The following is a 12,570-nucleotide window of genomic DNA, read 5'->3' as shown; positions in this document are numbered from 1 at the left end:
TCACTAAAAGAAGAACATTCTCACTACCTACCTTCCTTGCATCAAGTTAGAATAGAGCAGGGAGCTTTGTAACATTTCAACTTCATTATGGGAGAGAGACAGTTGGACATGGATACACACCAATAAGCTCCCATTTATATACACTACAAAACCAGATCATCACAGATTAAGAGCAGGAGAGTTAAAAATCCTGCCTATTAGAGGTTTTTTTTGCTCAAGAAGGGATAAATCTAGGCAAAAGTAAAGCCGGAGGAAAATGAAAACAAATGCCTAAGTAATCCCCATGAGAAACCAGAGGAGCTGGCAGTGGCTGTTATGAGTAATTACCTTCCATGCAAAAAAACTAGCACTAATATTTACAATTGCAGATAGAGTATGGCATGGATCCATACAAGTTTTCAAATTAGAAGAGAGGGGAAGTAAATGAAGGAGGAGAGAGGGAGAGAGACACAAGTGGCAGAAACAGAGAGAAAGAGAGAGAAGGGGGAGGGAATAAAAAGAAGATCAAGCCCATGAATGAGCTGCATGCACATTATGAAACAAAGAAGCCCTTTGAAGCTCTTTCAGTCAGAAGCAGTTTCATGGTAAAACAAGAAAAAGCATCCTATTTAAAGCGATAAGCTCAATGCTGCACATAATGTTGGAAGAGATTACTCTGTCTAGGCACAGCTATCAAATGAGATTAAGATATATACATTCTCCATGTTCAAGGGAGGAACATTTCAACCAAATTGTGAGCGCAAGAGACCTCGGTAGGTTTCAAAATCCTGAGCCGCCCTTGTGCCAACATAGTGTTGTAGCCGACAGAAGCAAACATGCAGCTGCAGCATGTAAATTATTGTGTACTCTGAAAAATTGCTTGCCGAGGGAATGTTGTCAACGTGTCAGTGATTGACAGAACTACTTAAAACAGCAAACACTGCAGCAATGATCTTTCAGGCCTTATTTTGTGATCCTACTGGCAAGCATAAGTCATATAGGGATAAGCAGACATGGTATACAAAACTATGTGTGAAAATGTAAAGAAAAGGCCTCATGGATGAACAGTGCTGGATCTTTATATACCATGCCGAACTATCTCTGTCGTCACTGAAAGGCAACATTCTGGGGGATCTATTACGAGGCACTACTCCATCTGCACAGAGCCGCTCAATCCTTAGTTGTTTGAATAGCTCACAGATTCAGCACAGTAGCTGAGTAGCTGAACACTGATATTTGGCAAAGCCTGATGTTAATAGTAGGATGTTGAGTTAGAATGTGTCAAAGGGAATGCTGCACAATGATTTATGAGCCTGCATTTCGTCTTTGCTTTTTTCTTGGTTTCACACAATTTTACAACTGACAAGACAGCGCTCAGTGCATTTCAATAAGTTGAAGAGAGCTATCTCTCAGGCTGTGTATCCTCCTGAATGCAGAATTAGTCTGGTGGATTGTGATAAAATCTAGGGCAAGCTAAGAAAAGGCCAAATACTAGCATGAATCACTCACTGGAGACCCTAAGGCTTAGCAAGATGTACAAAGTTCTCTAAACGGCTAAGTGTGCATTTTACCATGCCTCACTCATTAAGCACATGTGTACTGTACAGGTATGTCTTTTTGAACTTCAATGACTCAACATTCATTTCAAATCACTGGGCCAAAGGTCTCCTCAGTGATCAGGGTGGGAACGGGGCACTGTACGTGGGATGTGTGTGGTACACAATCTAATCAGAGTTGGATATGAAAATGACTGAGGTACACTGACAGAAGCAGGGGTGGCTGTTGATGAGAGAGAGACGACTCTCAACCTCATTCTGCAGACAGTGCCTCAGATTATCAGTGGATGCATCTTTCAGTCAAGTTGACGACCTTATTAAAACTCAGAGGAGACTGAGATTGGGCTGTGAATATATCAAGAAGACTGTAGTCACGGTGATGCCCATGGATGGGGCTAACTGGGGACAGCTATTCATCACAAGCTATAGCGGCTCTTTATAATGCTGATAGAGACTCACCCTCTCTCTGTCTTATTTCTTCCCATTTTTTTCCTTCCAACCCTCATTCACTTTTGCCCCTGGCCATGATCTCATGCATAGAATTAAGACAAAAGAAGCAAGGAATTGTTTGTCTTTTTTGTCAAACCCTAGAAGAGGATAATGTGTCAAAATAAGATGCTAATGAAAGCTGGAAATGCTTGACAGTGAGCTCACTGCCCAAAAATCCTATTCACAACCTAAAGGCAGCATGCAATGCATTAATCAAATTTATGTGCTACTTGGCAATGGAGCTTGAATACATTTTGCAGATGCAAAGTTAGAATCGTTTATGAATAAACTTCAAGCTCAGTCTTGGAGTACCAGCGAAGACCACTTCACCTACTCGAGAATTTTAGGTATATTTTGAGGTAGACACGTAGCAACCAAGTTTGTTGCAAAATACTAAAACCACTGCCCAACCAAAGTGCAGACATCCACATCAGTATCCATTTTATCAAGGAGACATAGCCAGGCCCGCAGCAGACAAGTTCTCCACAAACTTGAGCAAGATGCCCACTATACATGTGTCTGAAGAGAGTGACATAATTTGGATTACTGTAGTTTGTGATGTTGCAAACTCATACGTCACTGAAATAAAAAAGTTGGCCAGCCAAAATCCTAAGTAAAACCAATGGCACACTCTCCTTTAGTCCTATATACATGTTTCTGTGTTGGCCTCTGAGATACCCTGTGAATATGTAAAGTGATCAGATCTGCTTTCAAGGGAGATCCTCCTCCATCCATGCATGTGATTGCTTTCTCTGACCTTGACCAATTCTTAGGCGCCTTTCTGCAGTTCAGATGACGTAACACATCACTGCACAGCACTGATGGCAAAGTTTCAAGTGTAATTACCAGCCATTACGTATGGACCACTGTGTAGGATGAAATTACCTGTTGTCCATCTTCATGTTAGAAAAGAACAAAGTTGTACAAAACAAGGCTACCGTGTTTCTTTTTACTTGTTCTGTATGTTGACAACTCAGGCATGCTACATATGGATTGGCAAACCATTGACAATCGCTCACTTTGCTATGCTGTGGTAGCAATTTCAGCAAAGTGCCCTATGTAACATAAGAAAACTTGGAAAACTATCATTGTCAGGGAGCTTCTAAGGGAAATCTCACAGGACCATACAAAGATAGTCTAAAGGTGGCTTAAGGGCCAGGAGTTATTCTAGGAAATGCTTGCACATTCCCTCCCCTCTAAACCCTCGGCTTTCTACTGCACTTTTGAAATAAAAGACACCAAAGGTTGAAAATGTTCCTGGCTCCATTAATGTTCCTCCCTGTGTTTTACTCATATGGAACCTGGAACACAAGGAAATTAATCTTGAGTACAATGAGAATATAATGAGAAGAAGTGAATCAGAGACACAGTGCCAAGGACGCTCTTAGAGGAATTTCCTGCAAAAGATAATACAACCACCGCCTCTGCAAGGGGTTTAGAAAGCTGTATATTGTGAAAAGGGCAAGAAAAATGATTGCAGATGATCATCATAATGAGCAGAGCATTTGGTTGGTGATTTTCCCAGTGTGAACAATTCAGGACATTGCGCTGGAGAGGCCTTGGTAGTGGAGCGACTCTTTAAAAATGCAAATCAGTATTCAAGGCAGACAGCAACGATTCTGCTCATTCCAACCCAATGTTAACTTCATCTGAGACTACAAGATGGATTTGTCTTCTCTGTCTCACACCGTGCGCTCAGTTCCAGTAACCTTCCTTTATTTATTATGTTTAGGATTTCCCCCAGAGTACTTGCATCTCCCTCTTTAATTGCACTTCATTTGTAAGGGCTCGTGTCACCTCTAATACTCGTCTATCCACAAAGTATAGAGTGTTGTCTAGACTATAAATGAAGAACGCATGATATTATCCTACATTTCTGGGTTTAGGGCTGACTCCATTAGGCAACCGAGAATATTGCAGTGCAGTTTAATAGTGCATCAATTAGATGATGAAGAAAAGCTTTTGCTAGTGCTGCATGAGACACCTATTAGCATAATATAGTGCATTTCTTCTCTTTTGCTTTAATCTACGATGTTCAACACATTCAACCTGTTGCTGGAAATTGGACATGGAGTGTGTGCTGTGTCTGCACTTTCCACTGCATGTTTTCTGATATTATTGTACTTGGTGAAAAGCTCCATTTCTTTACAGCCTTCTTTTATAATGACACAAAGCATATGGAAAATATCAGTAGCTGGTATAAAATAATGTAGGCTTTTCATCTTATTCCACTTTATAAAAAAGTAGGTCATATTTTCAGTCCAGATTCAAAATTAACAGCACTAAGAGCAGGTTTATAGAGGAAACTATAATGCAGAAAGTGAATAATTTTTATTTAAAACCATATGGGAGGAAAAGAAATGGCTCAAAAACAGCCAACTAAACAGACCTGTTGTAAACAGATGGCAATCTGCAGACGAAAATACTGATTGCATTGGAGACAGGCATCTGTTTATTTAAAAAAATAATCTACTATTGGTCCCATTTTATATCTTTCTTATTGTTTCTCCAAGACATAGATAGCTACAGTGGTATTTGTTTTAAATTTATGGCAGCAAATGTTTTATGCTTGGATTTTCGAAAAAAGACAATCTATTCCACACTGAAAAAAAAACCTCTTTAATCTATTAAGTCCAAAAAAAAAGCAAACCAGTAAGAAGAGGCTTGTTCCAGTGTTACAAAGCCTCAGGCTTTATCTTTCACTGTCAAAATCTTTCAGTCGTTCCCTATCAAACTAAATTAATTTGCACAAGATGGCTTTTAATTTAGACATGAGATTGCGGACATACAGTAATAGCCTCTTATCAACTTCAGTTATGTGGAGTGAGTCTTTAATAGTCTTTATATATAAATTCAGCTTCAGATACTTTTGAGATGTTTTTTTTAAATTTAGTAAGTAGTGGCAGCTGTCAAATATGTAAATATTTAATAAAAAAACAGGTATATACAGGAGTTATTATTGGTATGCACTCAGATGCTGTAGCAGGTGCGATGTTGGATAAACCACATTTTGGTTTATGTGAGAACTAAGGGGAGATTTGTAAATGGGCTGATGAAACAGTTTCGTCAGTTTTATGTCTTTTATTATGTGTTTTTTTAAACCTCTTTAAACAAACCTCAGCTTCACTGATCAGAAAGGTAATAGCCAAATCTACTCTGAACCACACACCTTTACAATAGTGTTTATGTTCTTCCAATCAGTTGCAGTTTACATTAAGGCACACACTAAAAACAGTAGGTTTTCAAACCAATGTAAACGTATATATATAAAATAGCCCCCTGAATAAGATAACTGGCATTACTCTCAACAAAAATAACAGTACCTTTGCATTTCATTTTATATGCGATAATGAAGAAGAAGTGATCCTCACCTTGACCAGTTCATAGTGTTGGATCCCATTGATTCCTACATCAGGGTCAAATGCAGAGGGCACTGGGTAACGGGTGTTGATAGCTGTGTTCTCCGGAATTGAGATGTTTATCACAGTGGACTGGAAGAGGGGTGCGTTGTCATTCACATCCTCGATCAGGAAGCGGATCTTGACCAATCGGAAGATCTCGTCAGGCAGCACGGCCACCTCAATCTCATAGTAGCAGCGTTTCTCTGCGAAGACCCCTGAGCAAAGCTTCTCCCTGTCTATTCTGTGATTGGTGGTAAAGATCTCCCCTGTGTTGGCCTCCACCCTCACCAAAGGCACGTCACCTGTCTTATAAACAGGCTTGAACTGCAGCGGCGAGGATAGCCTGATGTTGGGGTCTAAGTTGAGGTCCAGGTCCTTGCGCAGGTTGCCGATGCGTACGTTCTCTGGCTGCTCCTCCTTCACCGTATAGTCCCTCTCCTGGGCCCAGCATAGCAAGACCCCACAGGTGAGCAAGACCACCAGCACATGAGCCTGACTTGCTAAGTCCATACTCGAGAGTGGATGGGAGCTTCACTTTTAAAGCAGCAAATCTGTCACAAGAGAGCAAAAGAGAGAGAACACAGAATGTCAGTGCAAAAAATTACACGGCATTCAAGTTCTGCTGTAATTAGTACTACTTTTCCTCACAGAGAGTTTTCAACTTGACCTATTCATTCAAACTAGCTATGAGCCCACATCCTCCCAATGTCTTTGAGAGCAAATTAAGGTTAGTTTTACACAATTAACCTTTGATGACATCCACTGAGCAAGCGGGCACGTAAAGGTTGGCAGTTCACATATTCCATCAATCCATTTCATCACTGTAATGAACCATTTCATATTTTTTTATTGAGAAGTATGAACGCAGTTGAGTTTACTGTTGCGATAAAATAGTTGGCTTTGAAAGCTTGTTCACAAAGTATTACGCATAGAGAAAAAAATGGGACACAGAGAAAAAATAATTTCTGAGTCTTTGTGAGTCAATGTAGTGTGATGGTGTCCTCACATCCAGACTTCAGCTGATCTGGAGGCGGCATAACTGAGCCCTGAGCGCTGGTGCCTCCATGCATGAGCACACACATGCAGTCGTACTGCTTGACAGCGACTATTAATGGACAGCATCATTTGCGCTGAATGTAAACAATTGAGCTGGCAAATATTTCATGAATGCCCATGTGTGTAAACATAAACAGTGTTATAAGAGAACTGTTTAAAGTGACTCTGGTGGAAGGAGAGAATGATGTGAAATTGTTTATTGTGCAAGCTGCCATCAATCAAATTAGTGAAATTTAATCATCAACTTCATTACATCCTGACAAATGAGCCTCTTTCCAACAACAAATTTAAACAGCACCCAGTTCTGCCTATGATAAACTCTTAACTAAAAATTCAGTGCAAATGAATTTAACATCATTGAACATTATTCTTTAATTGGTGTCAATTCATTTGATGCTGTTGTTCTACAAAATATTTAACCATTCTCTATGTGCCAAAGCTTGCCAAATGGCAGGAGCCCCAATTGCCAAAACCCAAATAGGTCATTGGAAGACGGTGAAGGAGTCACACTCTGCAATGTCTTCATTGCCAGTATATGCTAACATGAAATATTGACTGCTTTCCACCAGTTGATTAGTAGGTCACTTAGTCATTCAAGAGGACTTGCTTCATGTGGTTAGTTCACTTTTTGGCTTAGTTCATTCAATTCATTCTTGGAAATCTTAAATAAATGGAAGTTCCATTATTTCTACCACACTCCCAATGGTCTCTGTCAAGGGTTGGCCACACAGGCTTTAATGGGCTTTTGACCGAACGGTGGTAAAGCAGTGTAATTAGTATATCAGAATAAGTATGTCTTTGTTCAGAGTGGTTTTGCTGTAAAATAACAGAATTTCATTGCTAGTCTTTACATTGATTTTGGTGTGCAATGACATATCCGGATAAAGCGACCAATGCTATGTTTACTCTTTGTAATAATACTGGCTCCTAGGGTGTATTCTGGTGCAATATATTTTTAACGACTAATATAATTTCATTGCTCATATCCCACTGTGTGTTTACATCCACCAACCCCCTGAGTGTTTATTAACCTCATATGATTTTCCTCGAGATATTGGTTCGTATTCATAAGGCAGCTGGCTTGATATCAAACGTCCATTTCCTTTAAAAGGATGGCAAAAGTGTGTGACAGCGATCACACAAATAATGTGCAGCTAGTGCTGAAAACGCAGGAACAAGGGACCACAAATGCCTCTTTGGGAACCGTAATATTTTACTTTCCATCCATTTACATGCGTCGAATAATATCCTGCAGAAAAAGGTATGACCACCTAAACTGCACTACAGGGGTCCTCTAAATTGGCAAGGCAACAGCGTTCATAGCCATTGAAGCACTCGGCCTACCGACAAAGGGGAATTGATTAAAAATAAGAATTTAATTAAGCTGGTTTTGAATCAGCAACAATTGCAAGGCATTCATGCAGCCTGTAAAGACAGATTCTGTCTCACACATTTCATAAGGCAGTCACACGAGACTCATTAAAGACAGCTGGACAGAAAAGAAAAAGAAACAGCTGACATTGATCCGTGTGAGGGTTAGTCACTCTGCACACATAGCACATGCTTTATTTTACTGTCATGTCAAAATATTGATGAGATATATACCATTAATAACTGTGACACACTTTACTTTGAAGAGTGCATCTTTCTGAGAGTGAGCAGCAATTGCCTTTCTGTGATGATCGCCACGCTCTCCAAGGCTGAGCTCACACAACGCATAATGAAGTTTAAATTACATCCCTAAATGGGATGTGATTCGCCAAAGTAAAAAAACAGAAAAGATCAAAGCATGATCTAGATTTTCTCTCCCTTGTAAGTGACAATAATGTTCCGCAGGATGAAGGGGTGTTGTATGTCTTTTGACTGTAAGTATGTGCAGGAGTAGGATACAAATGTAGTAACAAAAAGGACACCTTTGTAGTGCACATTTTACCACTATAGGTACATACATGCAATACATTTATATACACTAAATGTATATTTTGTAGATAGATATGTATAGTTCTTTCTCTTCCTATGGAATTAGAAGGCAAAACGTGATGTTAAATATGTTGACCTTCAACATAATACGGACAAACATGTTAAATCCTCTTTTTCTATTAAATGAACGTGTCCTTTTTCCTCTTAACAAAGATTTTCCAATATTTGCACAGCTTTTCACATGTCAAAATTCTGTATAAACCTGTCCACGAGGAATAGACTAGGTGAGAGAAGGAATTATGCTGGAGGGGGGGAAAAAGTAAGAGGGAGGAAGACAGAAATCCTAGGTGTCAGTCAGAGTGTCTCCTTTGCTTACATTTCACTAGTCTCCTGAAATGCTATTTTGAGACCCAGACAGCAGGTTGAATCCAGTAGGCAAGCTCAAGCCTCCCTCTTGAGATACACGGAGCGAAGAGGAGCGGGCCCGGCCCTGGATCACTTTACACGACAATGTGATGGACAGGACTTCCTGGTGTTTGCATGCTGGAGGGGAGCAGCAAGAGAGGGGGACATACAGCAAACGTCACCCCCCCCCCACCCTTACCCATTAAGATACCCTCAACTGGGACACAGCCTCGGACCCGAGTTAATCGGAGTGCATTACCCGTCAAAGCCAGGTTTTCAGTTACTGTCGTATCTTTCAAGACCGCCTGTGTATCCAAAGAGATTTTTAAAAAGAGGGCATCGGCAAATACAATACTTTTGATTGTCTTGGGGTTTCCCTCTTTTAACAGCTTTAAGGATCGCTGACAGTCTGACAGACCAGGTTTCTGTCAAGATCACTCAGTTCTTTTTCAGTCCACACAGTCAGAACAATTTTCCTTACAAGGTGGAGGAATAAAAGTTGTTTTCTCTTGGGAAACTTCAGCCATGACTATATAAGTCATGCTGGAAAGCAAGAAAGTGCAAGAAAATGATGCTTGACATGAATAAAGGGTCCAATGACAATGTTAATAATTTATTTAATACTGAAAAAAATATATATATTCAAGTTGAAATCTCACCAGGATTTTATCACTGCATTATCTACCAGTGTTCTCATTTCACTTTTGTTTTTTACTCCTGTGATTCGGATTATGAACATGTAATTGTACTAGCTGGGTAATATTTCTTTCCCCCCCTGCAGTAGAAAAATACCAAACTAATTTACGCTGAAACCGAAGACCTCAAGAGGGCAGTCCATACATGCAAATGCAATTTTAATACTAAATATACGTATCATATTTCTTTGTGTAGCTTGTGTGATCTGGAATTTCAAGTTTGACTTTAAAATCCATATTTTTTTATGAAAATGGGACAAAATCAGACAAGGGAAAACATTTTCAGAGAAACTGTGCAATTAATTAAAACAAAGTCAGACAAATTAAAAATGTCTGAAGGCAAAAATATTGAAAGTAATTGCTGAAGTAGATTTTTATATTAAAATAGTACTGGAAAAACGGATTGCAGTACATTTATACATGTATCAAATTAGCCACATAGTTCAAGTTGCTGCAGACACCATCATGGGTTTTGAATTATGGAAAATTCAATGTGGGTTGTCATATCCAATATAATATCCTTTATTGGAGGTGAAAAGGACAACTATACTATGATGAATATCAGAAAGCTAGTCAGGAGAGGATGTAAAACTAAATCGATGAACAAACCTCTTACTATTTTGATATAAAATAAATGTGACTTGGGAAGCAGAAATTTATAGAAGCTTGGACACGTTCCAGTGGAACAAACAAACTCACACAGTGGGACGAAAACTAAAAGCAGAGCTAAGAGATTTTGACACCTGGGAGGCATCTCTGAGGCTACAGGTTAGTTACACCATGAACTCTTTAGTCAAGTTCTGACTCCAAACTCATCACTCATACTTAGTTGAATTTATCAGAGGCATTAGGATAATTGGAAACACTGTTATAACACAAAGGCTACAGAATGGAAGGATATTGCAGACTATGATCAATTGCTCCACACCTCCAGGTGAAATGGAAATGTGCAAGAGCAGATGGTTTTATTGCTCTTTTCAAATCAGACAAATACTCAGGCTGCACCCATTTACTCGCTGATTCATCTTTTAGTACAAATACCTCATTGTGCAGCCAAAAAATATGCTGCTCACCTTGGGAAGGTTCACATCACCGTTTGATTTAATATTGAGCTGATTAGCAAGGCCTTGTGGGAGTGTTTTAAAAAAACTGGCACAATATTAATCTATTAGATTTTCAGCAGGTATAGAATATTAGGAGCCCAAACAACCAGCTGGCGGTTACTCCTCGGGACAACTGGGTTTTTTCGTCGTGACTATTGAACTGATATTCCCTGTGGCAAGCACATGGATGTGTCTTGTCTGAGTGTGAAGATGCTCGTGGCCCCAGAGGTTGTGGTCTGTGACAGTGGACCGCTTGACCATGCCGGAGCGCGCTGCTGCCGCGCACCCGAGCACCGCGCTTATTGGCGGCCGCAGGCTGCTGATAGAGCCACACTTTAAAGTCCCTGCAGTCGGCGGGGTGCTCCTGGAAAGTGGGCCTATCTATCCAACGATCAGTGTCGAGCAAGACTGATTAATGCCCGAAGTCGTGACCAACCGCGCGGTACATAAGATATTCGTAATGCGACTACTCGGGTTTAGATTCTCCACAAACGCACCGTGTCCGTGGATAATTTGTATTTACATCAGGTGCGCGGGGCCGCCTGTTATATCTTTGGAACAGCTCTAGGAGAAAAAAAACATGGAACATGAAAATGATCCACTATGGCAAGATGCATGCCAAGTACCCTATAGAGCGTCACTAACATTTCCACCCAGCATACATGTTACAGGATGTTGCGCTCAGTGGTTGGAAATACAGCGCCGGCACTGGGACATCAATTTGATTTTATACGAACCATACAAATTAGGTTGTTATGCGCACTCCAATGTTTTCTGAATGCGCTCCGGAGACACGTCACTCGTGCTCACATGTGCCAAGAGACCACTTGAGTAAAAACACATTTTGATGTGAACAGTAAAGTCGTGATTAAGAGCAGAGCTTACCTTTTCCTCTCGTATGGGATGAAAAATCAACCGCGAGCACCGTCGCGTAGAGACATCACTGATTTACTAAAAAGATGTGCCATGAATTAAACTGAAGTCAGGCAGAGAGAGGATCCTCGTCAGACGCAGCAAAATGCGGAGCAGGCAGGGGAGGAAAAATAAAATGTTATCCACTACAAAAACTTATCCATGCGCTATCGGCATCTTCATGTGCAAGAGAGAAAAAACAAATCGTGCACAGCGAACAACTTTGAAAAGGAGACGCTGTTATTCCTCTTCGGGTGTCTTGGGGTCGCAATCCCACCGGCGAAGATACGCATGGATCCAAGCGTGTGGGTAGTTTTTTTGTATTTTTATAAACTTTGCATCTGTAGCTTACGTTTGAAATTTCTGCTTTATTTTTCCAGCTGAAAATCGCTGGCACCGGAGTTACACGTGTGCGTCAAACGCGTCCGGACCCGCGCGTAAAACTTCAATCCAAAAGCGCAAAAATGGACATCTGTGGAAAAACCGAAAGCTTGAAACTAAATTATTCTAAAATCACTTGTTTGGGCTGATTCGAGGTTGTGCACGCTCCCCAAAAAGGAAAAAAAAAACTCTTAATGGAGGGATGCAGAGAGCGCATCGCCCCCCCAGTGGAGTTGGATCAAAGTGTGCCTCAGTGCAGCATCACTTACAGGAGCCGGGATAGGCGGTTCACCGTATCTGTCTGCTAAGCTGTAGATGTCTCAGTAGTATTGTATGAACTCAGTTCCTGAACACAGCCCACCTCTCTCCCTCTCGCTCTCCCTCACACTGACATCATGGCGGAAGGAGGAGCCAAGCGCAGATTTAGGAGCCCCGGTCCTCTTAAAGCCGCACTGCGTTGGAGAGATGCTTGCGCTGAGATGTAGGTGGATGGCGGGGTGTGCGCGGACCACAGATGCCTCTGCTGTTTACAGTAGCCACACTGCTCCACAAATGCGCCTGAAAGCAAGAGGGGGGCACTGTTCACTTTTGATGCCGAGCCTCGCTGTCTGCTTTTTCATTTCCAATGGAGCTGTCCTGTATCCTCGCAACTCTTAATAATAATGAGGTTCAA

At 40.9% G+C, this 12,570-nt stretch overlaps 1 protein-coding gene across 4 annotated transcripts in view; it reads right to left on the bottom strand.

The window, feature by feature from the left end:
- The window catches only part of pcdh11 (protocadherin 11), a 122,745-nt gene extending 110,452 nt beyond the window's left edge, over positions 1–12,293 (bottom strand). For 2 of the 4 annotated variants that reach the window (XM_069531747.1, XM_069531749.1), the window contains exons 1-2: positions 11,490–12,293; positions 5,396–5,976 (exon numbers count right to left, since the gene is read on the bottom strand). In XM_069531747.1, the coding sequence (XP_069387848.1) occupies positions 5,396–5,935 (540 nt within the window). In that variant the 5' untranslated portion in view covers positions 5,936–5,976; positions 11,490–12,293. The remainder of the gene's footprint in view (positions 1–5,395; positions 5,977–11,489) is intronic. The other 2 variants (XM_069531746.1, XM_020087193.2) reach the window with 2 other exon arrangements.
- Between the last annotated feature and the right edge of the window lie 277 nt (positions 12,294–12,570).

This window comes from Paralichthys olivaceus, chromosome 9 (genome assembly GCF_024713975.1).
Source record: "Paralichthys olivaceus isolate ysfri-2021 chromosome 9, ASM2471397v2, whole genome shotgun sequence".
Classification (NCBI taxonomy): Eukaryota; Metazoa; Chordata; class Actinopteri; order Pleuronectiformes; family Paralichthyidae; genus Paralichthys; species Paralichthys olivaceus.
Note: the sequence above shows the minus strand (reverse complement) of the source record. Positions and strands in the feature narration are given on the sequence as shown.